The following is a 19,410-nucleotide window of genomic DNA, read 5'->3' as shown; positions in this document are numbered from 1 at the left end:
TTTATACTCTCTATGCAGAACCTCTTTCCTAGTCCTATTCATGTCATTGGTACCTACATAGACCATGACAACTAGATCCTCCCCTCCCACTGCTGTTCCTCTCCAGCCCGATCAGATGTCCCGAACTCCAGCACGAGGTAGCCAACACTGCCTGCTGGTCTCTCGCTCTCATGTACAGTGAATTATATCTATCCCCCTAAAAACAATGCTGTCTTCTTCTACCACTGCGTTCCTATTTACTATTTACTATCTCGATCCCCATAACTGCCTCACTCTCCCGCCCCTGTCCATGGGCCAAATTAGAAGACCCTGGCCGAAGGGCGTGACTGGCTTCTGGAAAAAAGTGTCCGAGTAACATCCCCCCTCCATCATTTATCTCAGTGTCCATACCACAATCTCCAGCTCATTGACTCTGAGCTGAAACTTCTCGAGCCGCAGGCATTTGCTGCATTTGTGGTTGTTGTGAATCACACTGACTTCCATCTGAGCCAATTACTACAGCTGCAACATGTCAACTGCCCAGCAACCTTTATTGTGCTTTAATTAACTATTATTTAATTAATTTCTCATGTTTTAATTAGTTCCTTCCGTCTTGCTAGTAGTTAACTTCTTATTATTTCAATTGATGTTCCATTTACCTCAATTGAAATTACCAAGTTTAAAGAAGTGGGAAATACTGACCAGTCAATCACCTAGCAGCTTTTCTGGGATGGTACACCTCAATTTTAATTCTGAATGTAGGTTCTGAAGCCAGAAACGTGAGACAGCTTTTTATGTCCCTTCTCTGCTCTGAAGGCTCGCTTTCCGCTCTTGTAAATTTTGTTATAATTTCATATATTTTGTTAAAAATGTATCACTTGGGGTGAAATCATCTACAGCTCCTTTTGGTTAGAAATATTACAAGATTTGTTCCCACGTTGTGAATTTTATATTTACTGACTCATTTTATTTCACTATAGATTTATTTCAGATTTATTTCATTCTATTATTTTAGTCATTTTTCAACGACAATTCCCACACCTAGTGGTGCACTAAGGCAGGATTTTGTCCATTTCCATGGCAAGTTTCCCGGCTTCCCGGCTGGGTCACTGTCTGTGCGGAGTCTGCACGTCCTCCCCGTGTGTGCGTGGGTTTCCTCCGGGTGCTCCGGTTTCCTCCCACAGTCCAAAAAGATGTGCGGGTTAGGTGGATTGGCCATGCTAAATTGCCCTTAGTGTCCTAAAAAGTAAGGTTAAGGGGGGGGTTGTTGGGTTACGGGTATAGGGTGGATACGTGGGTTTGAGTAGGGTGATCATTGCTCGGCACAACATCGAGGGCCGAAGGGCCTGTTCTGTGCTGTACTGTTCTATGTTCTATGTTCTAAGTTATTACTGGAACAGGTCACTGGACTGTTGCCAGGGGCTTATAGCTTGAGGGGAGCCACTCCATATCAAGTGCGGCTGACCAGGAGTCTCTCCCCGCCATTGGCACGTTTGGAAGGATTTGCAGGTTGACATACTCAACTGTTTTGACTGCATTCCTTGGCCAGCAAGTCCTTGGGTGGGAATCAGAGATGGAGCTTCTTGCCCAGAGCTAGGGATGCTACCCATTGTGCCACAAGAGCACACATTTTAGTCAATACACCTGTTTAATTTGCATTGTAGATCTGTAAAGTAGATCTATAATACACATTTCACAATACTTACAAGCACTTGCAGTCAGGGTCATGCTTAGTCACACAGTTTAATGCCATGAAGTGAGGAGCATTTTGTGATGAAGCTGAGCCTACCTGTGGCCAGAGAGATTAAGGGCTTGGGGATAAAGACTGTGTTTACCAGTAATGCAATGTTGCTTTTGGCATTGGCAACGCTGAAATCCCATTCACTGAAATTGTTGATTATTGCAGGTGCCATGTGCGAGAGCATTGTACACTTATGGAGGCCAGAAGCCAGGAGACCTGAGCTTTAAAAAGGGTGATGACATCATTCTCCGTCGCCAAGTGGATGAGAATTGGTATTATGGGGAAATCAATGGAGTTTGTGGAATTTTCCCTCTCAATTTTGTTCAGGTTATCCATCATTTACCTCAACCCCCACCCCTCTGCAAAGCTCTTTATGACTTCAATCTGAAAGAGAAAGACAAGGAAGCCAACAAGGATCTCCTGCCCTTCCTCAAGGTAAGAAGTGGGAAGATTAATCCTGCATATGTTTGAGAGGTTGCATGATTATGGGAACAGCTTAAAGCTCAACAACATCCATGAACTGAAATGCCAATGGGAACTTTATAATAAGGCATGGGCATTTTAAATGGCTTTAAAGGGTCAGGCCTCGTACAATTGCTTCAATTGGAAGAACATTTGATCTTTGGCAAATATCACAAAACAGATGGTAGTGAAGCAACAACAGATAATACACCCTGTCCAATTTTAATTCCCATTGACTCTGCTACTCTTCATCCTATTAAATAATTTCAGAAGAATGGTTTAATTACGAGACTGTGAAAATAATGTTATTTCCGGACCAAGGTTTCAAGTCTATGATCTTGCATGTCCCATGTACTCTCAGTCGAAGTAAATACAATATGTATTTTGGGATTCAGCTCTCACAGGGCATGTTGTTTCACACTGTACCATTATATCCGTGCATTCAGTATTGGATGAATGAAGTATCAAATACATTTGAACTCCAGGGCAAGGACCTACTGCATGATGCACCCTCACCAGGAGTGCCTTGAAGTCACTGTTCAACTTTTAAGGCTGTGGCAAATTTAAAATAGTTTCAAACTTGCCTTTCAGAACGATATTCTAAAAATGATCCGGAGAGTGGATGAAAACTGGGCAGAGGGCAAATTAAGAGATAAAGTCGGAATATTCCCCATTTCATTTGTTGAGGTAGGTATTCTACTGGAATTCTACTGATCATTGGTTACTGTTGTTTTTCCTTTCTTTAAGGTCAGTGATCATGGTCAGGAATGCATATTTCTTTTTAAAAGTGGACCCACCTTGGGGTTTATAAAGACAAATAGATGAACAATGGCATCAATCATATTGACGTCTGCTATCAGATTACATGTGAATGAAAGTGTCGCAATGAAAATAATCATACTCATAGTTCATTTAGTTTCCAAAAGAAAATGTATACTTTTCAATTTACAATATACAATTAGTGCAATCCCTTATTCTAGAATGATCTAAACATAGTGGTCACCTCAGGAAAAAATGAAGGACACCATTTAACTTTTAGCTGTCCAGAGCAAAGCAGCTGGAGGGAAAAGACTGTTTGGAATGTGCTCAGCTTATTGTTTTTCATACTTATCCATCATTTAGATTTACAAAAGAAATTAATCTAGAATTGGGTGTGAAACAGTCATCTATTTCTCAATTTGTTTGTCTCCTGTACCTTTCGAAGCTGTGATCAGTTCTGCACACTCCACAGCTTTTAGCCAATGATTTCCAGCTGCAGCGTGAAGTGCTATTGATACATGCACATTTCATGGTCAAAGGGAAATTATTCAAATTTCAGTATTTTGTATTTTACAGAGCAACCCATTTTCCACGTTCACCATTTGCTCGACTGCCCCAGTGGGGAAAAATTGCCTTGCTGAGTTTCCTCTAGCTCCTTCAGTGTCAGGTTACACAAAACAGTCCATCTTTAGCAATGAGTTGTGATTGGAATTAATCGCACTCCAGTAAGAAACTGCTTTGGATTTATAGTGGGGAAACTCACAGGAGCGGCAAGACAATATGCAACAAAGGGGAGTGACATTCCTTCATGCATCAGCCAGACAGCTAGAAATATTTGCTGAATACTTTTATTTAATGAACATTTTATTGAGGTATTTTTTGGTATTATAACAGCAACAAAATAAACAATGTACATGAAACTATAAACATAGTGCAAAAGCTGTCTTCCTCCCTTACAGGTCCCACCTTTATTAACCTCCTACTCTAAGCTACACTAACCCCCCCTTCTGCTGACGATTAATTTCCCGCAAAGAAGTCGACGAACAGTTGCCACCTCCGGGCGAACCCTAACAGTGACCCTCTTAAGGCGAACTTGATTTTCTCCAAACAGAGAAAGCTAGCCATGTCCGATAGCCAGGTCTCTGACTTTGGGGACTTTGAGTCCCTCCAAGCTAATAGTATCCGTCTCCGGGCTACCAGGGAAGCAAAGGCCAGAACGTCTGCCTCTTTCCCCTCCTGGATTCCTGGGTCTTCCGACACCCCGAAAACCGTCACCTCTGAACTCGGTGCCACCCTTGTTTTTAACACTGTGGACATGACATCTGCAAACCCCTGCCAAAATCCCCTAAGCTTCGGACAAGCTCAGAACATGTGGACATGGTTCACTGGTCCTCCCGCACATTTTGCACACCTGTCTTGTACCCCAAAGAATCTGCTCATCCGGGCCACTGTCATGTGGGCCCGGTGAACAACCTTAAATTGTATCAGGCTGAGCCTGGCACATGTTGCGGACGCATTGACTATACTCAATGCGTCTGCCCATAGACCATCCTCTATCTCTCCTCCCAGCTCCTCCTCCCACTTGCGCTTCAGCTCCTCGGTCTGCGCCTCCTCTGACCCCATAAGTTCCTTGTAAATGTCCGAGACACTCCCTATTTGCTGAATACTTGATGTGCACATCAACATCCTGTCTCCTTCACTGATACAGAAGTATCAGCAAATTTTAAAATAGTAATAGCAGAAAGAAAGGTAATGTATTTGCACGTAATTTGTTCGGTAATCTTCATCGTAAGGCAGCAACAATCAAAAGCTAGATGTCACGCTGAAGCGAGTGGGGGGGTGGGAGGAGGAGTGGCAAAAAGAGTCACCCCAAAATTCTTGTGAAGACTCTGTGAGTCTGCTTCGTTTCATTGACAAAAGTTCGGGAGAAAGTGACCTTTCTGCCAGAATTTGACAAAATCCAAAAAGCAAGAAGGTGAAAATATGCTTCATATTAGAATTTTAAAAAATGTATTCATAAAAATATTTCCCTCGTGATGCTTTGATTTCATTGATTGCACTGTAAATATGCAAGTGAAACATTCACTCAGCTCTTTTTCTGTCCCTTGTAGATGAACTCAACAGCAAAGCAATTATTAGCAACAAAAAGGCCAGATGTGAAAGATGGTAAATGTCAATGCAGTTCTGCAGCAACCAATGCGAATACAGTCACCAAAGGCACAGAGGCAGGGAGGGCAGGTGCTAAAGAGACCCGTTGTCACACAAGCGCTATGAACATGCTCAACAGAATCTCCCACCCGTCTCCAGCCCACCAGCCATTACAGATCAGTTCGCCAGTGCTGATTAGCTCAAGTAATCCAGCAGTCGTAGCCCAGATTGCAGAGAGAAGGTGTCCATCCAGCCCCACCAGCAAGGTATCGCTTCTTTTTTATCTCAAGGTTCTTGGTGCCTTTATCAAGATGGCCTCTGTGCTGAGATCCCATGTCCATTGAAAGCAAGGCTGAGTCTACTTAAACTATCTTAGGGCATTTGTTACAGTTTGGAGATCACCTTCATTTTATTTCAGCTCATTAGGAGAGCATCATCTCGCGTTTTAAATTTGCAAAAACAGTATCACTATTTGGAAGCGAATGTAATTTAAACCTGGTGAGTTTTATTATTGGTTTATTATTCAGAGAGATAGACCAGGAGTTATCCTGTGCTGTACGGTTATCAGTGTATGCATAATGACCCAACAAACAATTAATTGTTGACATAATGTAGTACATCTTACCTTCAGATAATTCATACTGCAGTTTTTAACAGGAAGCACAAAACAAGTCATGGAATTTTGTATCCCCCATTGGCGTTGGTCAGTCACCTGTCCCGGTATCATGACTGGGGGCCAAAGTTTTGTGGAAGAGGCTGAAAGGTCGAGTCGGGGAACTTCTGGATACGGCAGACCTGACTCATTTAAAAAGGTCCCGCGCCCACTGTATTGTCTTGTTGAGGATGCAGGGTGGGATGGAGTTGAGGCCACTACCTCCAGAGGCAGAAATAGAGGTGGGTGGGTGGTGAAGCCAGAAGGCTGGAATACCTGCTCTGTTTACTGGGACATCAGCTCAGTTTTAATAATGAATGTCAGGTCTTTAAACCCTCACCCCTCAATCCACACCCACCCCACATATCCCCTCCATGCCCCCTCATTTCCACGTGCCCCTTCTTACCTTCTTACTCCTGATGGCCCTTCCATGCCTCTCATCCTCTATAACCACTCATCCAGTATTCACTACGGACAGATATCATGAGCTATTTCTTTGAAATGGACATGAAAATGATTTACACTGAAGCACACTTGCTGCTGAAAGGAACTCATTCATAAAGCCGATTTAAAAAAATGTAAATTCCCTCAAGTGGTCAATCTGTTGTAAAAGCAAGTTGATATCTATTTGACTAACCACATCATGGACAGAACATACTTTAATAACCTCTTAAACTGTCAATCAAAATATGAGCACAGTTCCTGGCGGAGCGAAGTGGTTTTGGAGCTTTGCTGTAAGAAATATAAATAAAGTCACTGTAGTCCCAGGTGACCATAGGCTGCAATCCCCTTTGAAGGGGGAGAGCTGACTGATGGTGATTTTACTTGAGGGTCAGGCGAGGGGCAAGGTTGAGAAGGTGGGCCTTCATGAATAACTACAGCCGGAATAGGAATTGAATCCATGATTTTGCCCTCACTCCGCATCACGAACCAGCTGCCCAGCTAACTGAGCTAAACTGGCCCCCAGTAATAACAATGTAATAACAATGTGAACATTGAAGTCCATTAGAAGTGACAAACCAGATGATCTCTTTTTTCCTAAGATACACTAGATGGTCTGTCAATCAAAGCAGTCCGGAAGCAAGTGGGGGCTTTTTACGTCAGTGAAAGATGCTGAAAATGTATTTTATTGTTAAATGAAAAGGGATTGTAAATCATTTCAGTTCATTACATTAGAGATCCCAAGTAGTATTTTCTTCAGTTTTGAATGCATTAGAGTGTTCTTTGCAACAGGAAATGCATTTCCATGCTGACACAGTGCTCATCAACTTACCTTTGTAGGACAAAGCTCAATAATCAATTGCTGCACTAAAAACATTCAGACTTACCATGAATATGTCTAATTATTGAAAATAAAAGAACAAATGTTTTTGTCGATGGAAGAATTCCAGGTGTAGATAACTTTTTCTCCTTGCTTCCCAATTTGAGACAAGGGATCCCCCATGGGACACAACTTCTCTGAGGTGTTGGGAGCCACATCTCCTACCAAATGGCCCTGACTCCTTGAAAATAATTTCGGGGGGTGGGTGGGGGGGCTTCAAAGCTTCAAAGGCCACCTTCAAAGCCTAATCCTGCAACTCCGATTGTTGTTCAAGACCAGTATGAGGACCATGGACTCCTTCAACATTATCACAGGAGAACAGCAAGGCTGCATACTCTCCCCATTCCTTTTCATCTTTGTTACTGATTTCATCATGAGAAAGGCGATGGTGGATGCAGGCGTTCGCATCCATGGCAACAACACCGGTTGACAGATCTGGATTTCGTAGATGTCACTGCTTTGCACTACAAGACATGACCACCAGCATTGACATTAGCGGCGCCAAGATTGATCTACGCTGCGAGAAGACAAGGCAGTAACAGCTGGATGGCAGCAAGGTCCTCCCATCACCATCAGGCCACAAAATATTGAGGATGTTGAACACTTGCCCTACCTAGGAAGCATCATCACCAGGGAGGGCAATATAGAGATTGATGTCTGTGCAAGAACTAGCAATGCAACATTGATCTTCCAGATCCTCAACACCATCAGTACGGTCAGGAACCTGCAACTCCACATGTCCATACTAGTACCAACTACAATCTAAGCCAGGGAGACTTGGAAGGGAAGACCCGTTGGCCATTTTTCACCAGCATTGCATATGTAAGACCCTGTACATCACATGGAGAGACAGCATAACCATTAAAGAGGTATAACAGGGGGCTGTTCAGAGGAGACTGTGAGGAATTGTAATGGAGAGACGACTGAGGCTGGAAGGACATCTATTTTGCCTCTCAGTGGCAGTAGACTGGACACCATGAGATGAAAGAAAAAGATGGGGCTGGCCAAAAAAAACCTGGTGAAGTGCATTTAAGGAGGACCTTCACGAGTTGGACATTCTGGGACATCTGAGCTGGAGTGAAAGAGATTGCGATGGACAGGGCCAGTGGCAGATTCTTGCTGACCATTATCCCTGGACCACTCAAGTCTCCTCCATCTATTATCGTCTGCATCTACCACCATAACTCTTTATTCCTTTTTCCCTCAATTACCTATCTAACATCCCCTTAAATGCCTCTACATTATTTTCTTCAACCTCACTTTTGTATTGCGTTTCACTTTCTTACAATGTTTTTTGATGGAGAAATTTCACTTGAATTCTCTGTTGAAATCATTGGTACCTACTGATGCCCTGCGGCAATACCCAAAAAGGTAGATTCGAGAAACTTCCTATAAAGTCATCAACCTAATTTTACACCGACTCAAGGGACATCCCTCGATAAAGTCTGTTAGCACCCTCAACTGAACTGTAACTGTTTGAGAGTGACAATTGTATCAACATCACCACAGCAATTCTTAAACTGCAATTCATTACAAAAGCTGAGGAGATTTATTAAGCATAATGTTATTAGCAGAAACAGGAATATTCACAGTCTTTCTACAATAAAGGTTTTGAATACAGCGCACGTTAGGCACATACAGATAGGTTAACACCTGTTTGAGGCCCCCCGCTACAGGATTGATTTGTCCTGAGGCAGCTGGAACGAGCACCAGCTGCACAGAAGAAAACCACACCCACAAAGTCCTTAAGGGACCACAGCCAGCAATGGAAGTATTTAAAATATGCATGTCTGAATGTAGGGCTTGGAGGATCAGCAATACTGTTTCACTCAACCTGATATTGACTACTGTCCACTACTGCAATGGTCAATATAACTGATTGCCACCACTTCCCTGCCAACCATTCCCCGAATTACCATCACTTCCTTCCCATTAATGCCACTCCCTTCGAGCATCCCTCATTGCCACTCCCGGATCACCCCCCCCCCCCCCCCCCCCCCAACTCCCCACGGCCACCAATCGTCACTCCTCCATAATTCATTGCTTGACAACACTCCCGTGCTCCCCACTTCCCGATTACTCTCTCCCTTCCAGGTTGCCCCTTTCCTCACTTGCCTGAGGGCCACCAGGAATGACCCAACCTTCAATCGTGCTTCCTCTCCAAGCTGCCCATAGCTGTCAGCAATGTGGATCAAGATCCAATATCAAGGGCAACTCAGGCCTCACCATTTAGGCTCAAACTTTGAAGCTAAAGTCTTTTCAGCTGCAAAGGTGATTGAAAATCTCAAACAAATGCTTTCTGTTTTAAGACCTTTGTAGCAATTTTACAGTTTGAAGGCGGCGTTGTTTCATTGTTTTCTTTGTTCTTTGGTAGAGGGGTCAATTACTAGGGGGCATAGGTTTAAGGTGCGAGGTTTAGAGGAGATTTACGAGGCATGTTTTTTTACTCAGAGGGTAGTGGGTGCCTGGAACTCGCTGCCGGAGGAGGTGGTGGAAGCAGGGACGATAGTGACATTTAAGGGGCATCTTGACAAATACATGAATAGGATGGGAATAAAGGGATACGGACCCAGGAAGTGTAGAAGATTTTACTTTAGACGGGCAGCATGGTCGGCACAGGCTTGGAGGGCCGAAGGGCCTGTTCCTGTGCTGTACGTTTCTTTGTTCTTTGTTCTTTATTGCTGACGTCATCAAGTTCTTATTGCATTTTGGGTTTTTAATTGGGCTCTGGATGCCTTTGAGATTGTACAGTAAGAAGTCTTACAACACCAGGTTAAAGTCCAACAGGTTTGTTTCAAATCACTAGCTTTCGGAGCACTGCTCCTTCCTCAGGTGAATGAAGAGGTAGGTTCCAGAAACATATGTATAGACAAAGTCAAAGATGCAAGACGATACTTTGAATGCGAGCGTTTGCAGGTAATTAAGTCTTTACAGATCCAGAGAGATGGGTAACTCCACTGTTTATTAAGCAGAAAGCCATAGTGCTGGCATCTTCCCAATCATGTTATGGCAGCCCAAGTTTCTGAACATGGTGGTGGAGGGGCCACTTGCAGCCACTTTTGGGCCATTCTTTGCCGATTGCCATGCTTGGGGGTGGCGGCATGCAGAGTGAGTAGATTGTGCCTAACACTGATGTGGCACCCAATCTGCCATTTCGTACCTCGCAGGTTCTGCTAACACCCGATCTTAAATGCTCACAACTGAATTCCAAGGATCCTTCAATAATTGTGCTATTTAAAAGGATCACACAGAATTGTTATGGCACAGGAGGAGGCCATTTGACTCACTATTTGTTTGCACCATCTCTCCAAATGAGCATCATGGATCAGTGCCATTCCCCTATCTTTTCTCAGTACTTTTTCACATTGTTTCTATTCAAGTAATCATCTCATGTCCTCTTGAATGCCTCAATTGAACCTGCCTCCTCCACAATTCCAGGGAGCATACTCCAGACTCAAACCACATGTGTGAAAAAGTTTTTTCTCACCTCACATTTGCTTCTTTTGCAAATCACCTTAAATCTGTCCCCTCTTATTCTTGATCCGTTTATGAACAGGAACAGTTCCGTCCAGCTCCCTTATGCTTTTGAGATTCTCTATCAAATTTCCTCTCAACCCTCTTCTCTCCAATCTAAACTCATAACTGAACATTCTTCTCCCTGGAACCATTCTGGTAAACTTCATCTGCACTCTCTCCAATGCGTTCACATCCTTCTGCTCTTCAGATCTCTGCCTTGTTTTCTTGGCCATCACTCCATGGCCTCTCTTCCAGAAAAGCTGAGAAAGATGTTCCCTCTCTAATCTGAACCAACTGCTTCTCACAGAGCGGTGAGAGCTACCTTCCCTCTCACTACTTGAATCCAACTGCTATCAAATTAGCTAAACTAAAACTGAAAGGCTTCTCTACCTTACAAGGTTGCTAAGCAACCACTGTTGGTTTATTTATTCTTCACACCATAGCCCTCTTTAAGCAGAATAAAATTACAGTTGGAATTGAAGCCAACCCCCACACATGCAAACGCCACTGTCCAGCATGAATCTAACTATAGATTTTACTCTTCCAGGCACAGAAACATTAAATTAAACCCATTTAAACTATACTTTATTTCTAATGTTGATCAATACAAATATAAATCCCTTAAAACTACCTTTATTTTCCGAACAGTGTGCAACCATGCACCAAACATCACGTTGGCGAATGCCCAATGTCCCAGCAGCAGGCACAATGCCTTATCCTAGGCCCATCAATTGTACAGGCCCCGTGTCGTATTCAAACCACCACAACAACCAGAGAGTGACTGTTTCGCAACAAGGGCCATCCATCTTACTCAAGACTTTCTTCTGCCATTTGTCCACACGCGGGCAGTGCTCACGCAATGGGAGTGATGCCGAAATCAGGATTGTTGTGAAGTAAAGCATCAATGTTCTAAAAGAACAGTTCATCACCTCGTAATCACACATCACAATCTCCTTTCTGGCAAGCCGACCATATCAATGTTTTGGCCCATTTCCTTATTTTCAACGGAATGTAGGTGATAGACCAGTAAGATCTAAAAAGGTGTAGATAGCAGATTCTTCAACTTCATGTATAAACATGTTTGACAAAATTCTAAATCATTGAGATGTTTTAGCTGTGATTTGTAGCAGGCATCACTCATCATTGAGACTGTGTTACTGTTAAAGGATTAAACTGAATGGACAGCATCTGATTCCCCCCCCCCCCCCCCCCCCCCCCCCCCCCCACCCCTGCATCTGAATTGTTTTGAAGGAAAAACGTGCTCCATTAGCTATTTGAAATCTTTATACCTGAACAATATCAAAGACATGTTCTTACTAATAAAGGGACCTGTATTCACATAATGTCTTTTCATGTCTGTCAAAAACATCTCAAAACACTTCACACAATGAGAAATTTTGAAGTGCAGTGACTTGTTGTTTGGCAAACAGAGAAAAACACTTTGTGCACAGCAAGTTTGCACAGGCAGCGTTGAGGTGAACGATCATTAAATCTTTATTTGATAGTTTGGTACTGGGAGAACCTTTGGCCCAGAGACAAGGAAAACTTGCAGCTCTTCTTCAACTAATGCCATGGAATCTTCACCCTAGCCTGAGCAGAATCTATTTTTACAGTTCGGCCAAAGGCAGTGCAGCATTCCTTCAGTAATATGTTGGCGAGTCAACTTAAATTATGTGTTCATGTTGGGAGGCGAATGCTGCTCTCTCTGGTAGCGAGCTTAGAGGCAGGATGGGAATTTAATTAGGTGACATATCTGGAACCCACCATCTTCCAACTCTTCCAGAATTAAGTTGTAGAAGGGAACGATTAACCTTCCAGCCCTGCCCTCAATTGAGGCCCTTAAGTAGCCATTTAAGGGACTCCTCCCGCCTCCGTTGGCTTGTCGCTGTCCAACTTTTGCGACAGCTACAACCATGCAGCCCATCTATTAACTCAGTGCCTGATTGACATTGGAAACGGTAAGTCTACTGAGAGCCACCCCTGCCCAACTCCCTGCACCCCTCTCCCCGTGACCCCCAACCCATGAATGTCTCTCCCCCCCCCCCCCCCCCCCCCCTCAAGCATTACTTACCTCTGACACAGGTCGCTCTGTGATCCAGGGACTACAGAGTCTGCTCTTCCAGCAGCAGCCATGGCCTCTCCAGTGGTGCTGCTGAGCACAAGAACCGCAACGGCAAACGCGATAGCGAGACGTCTGCGCCGGGGGCCTTGCTTCTAGGGGGCCCCACCACTGCCTTGCGGTTTGGTGGGCCTCCCCAGAAAGAGGCAGCATTGTTCCTTCACTGGCTCTCCAACCAGTAGGCGAGACTCCTGCAGTCACATCAACAAGTTTCCAACCCTGGAGTGGGATCCTTAGCCATCCCCCGCATAAGAAATAGTGCCACGTTAAGCTGATACTTTATTCCATTTATGAATTATACAGCTGACAGCCATGTTATTAGGTTTGATGATGACCATCACTATGCTCTAGGTCACTCCATGTAGCTGGTTTACACGGCAGAATGTACCTGCAACAACTACCACTATTTGTACTTATATGAAGCACCTTTCACATAAAGATAAATGTCTCAAGGTGCTTCACAAATGGAGCTTGGTAAAGGATGTGAACAAGGAACCAGGAAGGGAGATATTATGCGGGCTGACTGAATATTTGATTGAAAAGATGCTTCAAAGATGCAGGGAGAGGAGGTGAGTCAGTGAAGTTTAAGGAGAGTTATTCCAATTCAATCTGATTGATTTTTTTTCCCGAGTGCAGGGTATTACCCCAGGGCTGGTTCACTGCTTTTCTTGGTTCATGTTAATGTCCTTGACTTCGGTGTGCAGGGTACAATACCAAAATGTAATGTTGACACAAAGCTCTGAAGTATTGTGAACTGTGGGGAGGACAGTGATAAACCCAAGAGGATGCAGGCGGGCTGGTGAAATGGCCTCTGGTAGATGACATTTAATGCAGAGAACTGTGAAGTGATTCGTCTCAGTGGAAAGAACAAGGAGCGACAATATAAAGTAAAAGGTCAATTCTGAAGGGGGTGCATCAGCAGAAGGTGCTGGGGGTTATGTGCGCAAATTGTTGAAGGTTTCAGGGAAGATTGACAAAGCATGTGGGATCCTGGGCTTTATAAATGGGGGCATAAAGGTGGATGGCACAGTGGCGCAGTGTTTAGCACGGCTGCCTCACAGCACTGAGGACCCAGTTTTGATCCCGGCCCTGGGTCACTGTCTGTGTGGAGTTTGCACATTCTACCCGTGTCTGCGTGGGTTTCACCCACACAACCCAACGATGTGCAGGGTAGTTGGATTGGCCGCGCTAATATGTCCCTGAATTGGAAAAAAATTTGGGTACTCTAAATTTAAAAAATATAAATGAATAAATAAACAGGGACATAAAGTACAAAAGCCAGGAAGTTATAGCAAACTTTCAGTTTCAGAAGACCATAAGAAGTAGGAGCAGAGGTAGACCATTCGGCCCATCATGTCCACCCCACCACTCAATGTAATCATGAAATCTGAAATAATAATCCTTAACTCCACTTTCCCGCCTTATCCCCATAACCCTTTCTTCCCTTACTGATTAAAAATCTGTCCATCTCAACCTTGAACGTACCTAATGACCCAGCCTCTAGAGCCCTCTGCAGTAAAGAATTCCACATATTCACTACCCTCTGAGAGAAGAATTTCCTACTCATTTCTGTCATAAATGGGTGACCCCTTACTCTGAGATTGTGCCCTCTGATCCTCGACTCTCTCACAAGGGGAAAGAAACAACCTCTCAGTATCTACCATGTCAATTTAGGAAGGATGTGAAGGCTTAGAGAGGGTGCAAAAAAAAGACACAGAGAGCACCATGAACGGTTTTGGTCACCTGACATAAGGGACGGACTTGCGTTCGAAGCCGTTCAGAGAAGGCTAATTCCCGGGATGAGGGGTTTGACTGATGAGAAAATGTTACCCAGGTTAGGCTTCTGCCCATTTCAGTTGAGGGGACTATTTAAGATTCTGAGAGGGATTGACAGGCAGATGCTGAGAGGATGTTTCCCTTCCTGGGGGAATCCAGAACTAGACAGAGTTTCAAAATAAAGGGCCTCCAATTTAAGACCGAGATGGGGAGAAATTTCTTCTCTTAAAGGGTTGTTAACCTTCAGAATTCTTGTCCACAGCAAGCAGTGGAGGCTGGGTCATTGAATATATTCAAGGTAGATTTAAGAAGTCAATGACTAGCAGGGGCAGGCAGGAAAATGGGCTTAAGGCCACAAATCAGATTAGCCATGATCGTAATAAATGGGAGAGCAAGCTTGTGGGGCTGAATGGCCTATGCATACTCCCAGTTCTGATGTTTTGATGTGCTTGTGATTCCTGAGAATGGTTTCCAAGGATGAGGGGCTGAGGTAGATGGATAGATTGGAGAAGCTGCGACTGTTTTCCCTGTAGAGAAGAAAAACTTGAGGCGATTTGATAGAGGTGTTCAGAATCATGAGAGGTCTGGCCTGAGTGGGCAGGGACTAAAGTGTTCCCATTAACAGAGGGGTCAAGAACTAGAGGACCCTGGTTTCAGATGCTTGGCAAATGTAACAATGTTGACTTGAGGAAAAATCTTTTTTACACAGTGAGTCATTAGGATCTGGAATGTTCTGCCTGAGCGTGTGTTGGAGAAAAGACTTGCAGTGCTGCGCGAAACAGTTAAGGGAGTGGGACTAGGTGAATTGCTCTAGCAGAGAGCTGGCACAGACAGAGTGGACCAAATTACCTCCTTCTGTGTTGTGAACACTCTCCAATTCTATGATTTAAGCATGGCTTAGTAAACATCACAATAGTAGCTGATGCTAGGTTTTTCTTTCAATTTTCTTTTGCACAGACGCAGCATGCTCCTTCTGAAGTTGGTCCAGGTACTATCGATACCAATTCACAGGCTCACGCTGAAATTCTACACTCAAAGCCACAAGTACCCGTGTAAGTACCAGCAATATAGTTGTGCGTCACAACTCTCAGTCATGTCAAGGATGCTGAATTTCTGATATGTCCATTGCAGTAATAGCAGAAACATAACCACACTCATTGGGCCTGTAAAATCCACAAGACTTGAATTAACAGTAAACGTAACAGCTTCACTACCGACTTTGCTATTGATGCACTATCAATTACGACGAGACGAGAGTAGAATGTAATCGAGGCTTTATTAAACAGAGATGTGTGGCCTTCTACATTAGCTGGCGAAATGGCTGCTGTTCGGAGAGCAAACACATTTATACTCCGCCTACTGGGCGGAGCCAGCAGGCAGGGATCTACCCCCGTACCTGTAGTATAGGGGCCTTACCTTAATACCAATATATACAATATAATACAACAGTGGTGACTACCATAGCTATACCTTCTAACTTTAGATGTTCTTTCATCTCCTGCTTCACCCCCAAGAACTTATAGCACTGGAAACCCTAGGCTGGCCAAGTTTGCACATAAAGCTTGGAGCAAGAGAAACGTCCATACCGCATAGAAGGTCTGAAGTGTTGCATGGAGGCAGGACTGCATTCGTCACTAGGTTTCCCACACCTCTCAGCGTTATTTTTTCCCAGAAACCTGGACATTGACAATAAGCCAGTGGACCATTTTATAAGTTGAAATGCCACCCAGATGAGGAGTGAAAATCAGGGTCATGACCTGGATGACTCAAGACCTGGGGCGGAATTCTCCGACCCCCCGGGAGGTTGGAGAATCGCCCGGGGCCGGCGTCAATCCCACTCCCGCCATGTCCCGAATTCTCCGCACCCCCGAGATTCGGTGGAAGTCCCGCCGCTGACAGGCCTTTCCCGTCGGCGTGGTTTAAACCACCTCTGGTACCGGCGGGATTGGCGGCGCGGGCGGGCTCCAGGGTCCTGGGGGGGGGTGGCGTGGAGCGATCTGACCCCAGGAGGTGCCCCCACGGTGGCCTGGCCCTTGATCGGGGCCCACCAATCGGCGGGCGGGCCTGCGCCATGGGGGCACTTTTTTTCTTCCGCCCCGCCATGGCCTTCACCATGGCTGGGGTGGAAGAGACACCCACTCCCCTGCGCATGCGCCAGTATGACGTCAGCGGCGGACTTCCGCCGGCCGACGAAGGCCTTTCAGACCCGGCTGGCGGGGCGCCAAAGGCCGTTCGCGCCGGCCGGCGGAACAGGAACCACTCCGGTGTGGGCCTAGCCCCTAAAGGTGTGGAGAATTCCGCACGTTTGGGGAGGCCCGCACCGGAGTGGTTCACGACACTCCATCCCGCCGGGAACCCCTGCCCCGCCGGGTTGGGGAGAATCATGCCCCTGATTTCAGATTGGGGGCTGATCAGTCAGAGTGATCACTGTTTTGGTGTTTGCCCATCAATGGGAACCCCAAGAGGTCATCCAGTAACCCATCTTCCTCTACTTCCACATCAACAATGGGGACCTGAGATGTTTCTCTACTTGTGCAGCCACCTGCAGATATCCCTGCCCTGACCATCGCAACAGGGCCAGGAGCAAGTCAGTAGAAATGTCAAATTCTCACTCAGGAGGAGCAGTGGTGTGGAGGGTGTATACCTTCTTGTCTGTTCCAGTCATCAAATGAAAGCACAGTCCAGGAGAGAAAGTGGGCATTCAGCCCATCATGTCCGCACATCTCTTTTGCAAAGCCTTGTTACTCCCCCGCTCTTTCCCGTGAAACTGCAGTTTTTCCTCTTTCAAGTGTTTCCAATTCCCTGTGAAAGACTACCATTAAATCTGTATTCACCACCCTTTCAGCTAGTGCATTCCTAACCCCAACCACTCATTGCGTTAAGAAGCTTTTCGTCATGTCGCCTCTGATTCTTTTACCAATCACCTCAAATGTGTGCCGATTCCAAGAGAACTGTCTAATTGTCACTCACTGCTGATCTCCTGCATGGAATGTTAATTTATTCTCATCTCCAATCAGAAGAGCAGAGGAGCTGGAAGCACGGACGGGGGAAATGTTTCGCATTTATGGGATGTCTCCAGATGGGTGGATCAGAGGGATGTCTATGCAAATAAGCAAAGTTGAGAGCGTCACCAGCGGTCACACTGAGCCTGGTAGGAGGTAATTAATAAATCTTCTGACCAATTGCATCCATCAAACGATGTACATGCAGCCTGAAAGCTATTGCGCTGGACTTGTTCCAGATTAAATACTGTGCATGAGTCGCTGGGGAAAAAATTCAGTACATTGAAAAAACTGGCCGCACACAGCAAGAAAATTTACAGGGAACATTGCTGTTGTCTATGGGATTTGGATTTGGATTTCAGTTTATTGCCATGTGTTCCGAGGTACAGTGAAAAGTGTTGTTCTGTGTACGGTCCAGACGTATCGTTCCATACATGAAAAACACAGGAGGTACGATAGGGGCTTTTCACAGTCACTTCATTGCAGTGTTAATGTAAGTCTATTTGTGACAATAAAGATTATTATCATTATTATGTAAATATACAAACATAGACATCAGGTGAAGCATATGGAGTGTAGAGAAGATGTGTGGAGAGATCAGTCCAGTCCATAAGAGAGTCATTTAGAAGTCTGGTAACAGCGGGGAAGAAGCTGTTTTTGAACCTGTTCGTGCATGTTCTCAGACTTTTGTATCTCCTGCTCGATTGAAGAGGTTGGAAGAGAGAATAACCTGGGTGGCCACTTTCCCAAGGCAGCGGGAAGTATAGACAGAGTCAATGGATGGGAGATGGATTTGCATGATGGACAGGGCTAGGCGGTGTTCACAACTCTTTGTAGTTTCTTACGATCTTGGACCGAGCAGTTGCCATACCAAGCTGTGATGCAGTCAGACAGGATGATTTCTATGGTGCACCTGTAAAAATTGCCAGTGTCAATGAGAATCTCTTCTAAATGTGAACAGTGGGTGCTTGTGATAAGACCATTTTTAATATTTACTTTCTGTCACAATGTTGAGGCGTAAGATAAACCCTGAACCAGTGGCCAGGACAAATATATTTATATTTTTTAAATGGAGATTGCTCTTTTTATGGTACCCAACTGTTTCAAATGGAAGCATTGGCAACACCAAAACAATTGTGCTTTTCTGAAGTTTGTACATCTATTATTATTCAAAAATAATTAGACCTTATCCATTAGCTGAGAAAGGTCCAAGTAACTCAATATAGTAATCCAGGAGGCACGAAGATAAAGGTTAAACCAAATTTATTTTAGCCGCAACCCGGACATACAACACTTGTGTCCCAGCCCGGGATTCATATGAACTCCTGGTCTGGGCAGTATTTAAAAGACTCGATAATGATTCCCAGCTGGAAGGGCCTCAGCCCGTTACCATGGGAGCTCGTATCAACAAGCCCCACAGGGAGATCAGTGAGTGATCCCTCATGATCCTCGTGAGGACTATTACACATAGCAATTGATGTTCTGCAATTTAATTTCCTCATCCCATTCTTCCCAATCTGGAAAAACACTGAAAGAGAATTGGGCAATGAACTTTGATGAAATTTTGTTCCACCAACTTTATGTCGGACTACAATGTCTTACTCTATACAGGCAGAATCATGTCATGTGGTATTTACGGGTGTAATATTTAGGAAGTGCGGGATGGTGAACCAAAATGCCAAAGAAACCAGCAAAGCCATTGATACAGTGACCCTGCCAAATTGAACCAATTATCACTTTTTGGATCTGTTTCCAGCCTAGTAACTAGCCAAATTGACACTTGCCCACAGCTGGAGGGAAAGCCAGTAGGAGGAGGCCACAGCTGGGGTATCATTAAGGTGGTCCCCTGCAATTGGGAGATGGGACAAGGTCAGCACTGATAGGACAGAGAGAGTGAAAGGAGCTGCGTTCAGCATACAGGAGATTCAAGCTTCC

At 44.8% G+C, this 19,410-nt stretch overlaps 1 protein-coding gene across 2 annotated transcripts in view; it reads left to right on the top strand.

Annotated features, from left to right (window-relative positions):
* LOC119965378 (E3 ubiquitin-protein ligase SH3RF2-like) overlaps positions 1–19,410 on the top strand; it is a 95,433-nt gene that overhangs the window by 50,383 nt on the left and 25,640 nt on the right. Inside the window, exons 3-7 of one of the 2 annotated variants that reach the window (XM_038796086.1) lie at positions 1,886–2,155; positions 2,774–2,869; positions 5,053–5,355; positions 15,431–15,525; positions 17,494–17,631. In XM_038796086.1, coding sequence (XP_038652014.1) covers positions 1,886–2,155; positions 2,774–2,869; positions 5,053–5,355; positions 15,431–15,525; positions 17,494–17,631 — 902 coding nt within the window. Of the gene's footprint in view, positions 1–1,885; positions 2,156–2,773; positions 2,870–5,052; positions 5,356–15,430; positions 15,526–17,490; positions 17,632–19,410 lie in introns of both variants that reach the window. The other variant, XM_038796085.1, reaches the window with a different exon arrangement.

The sequence above is a fragment of the Scyliorhinus canicula genome, chromosome 4 (assembly GCF_902713615.1).
Source record: "Scyliorhinus canicula chromosome 4, sScyCan1.1, whole genome shotgun sequence".
NCBI lineage: Eukaryota > Metazoa > Chordata > Chondrichthyes > Carcharhiniformes > Scyliorhinidae > Scyliorhinus > Scyliorhinus canicula.
This window is presented reverse-complemented; position numbering and strand designations above follow the sequence as displayed.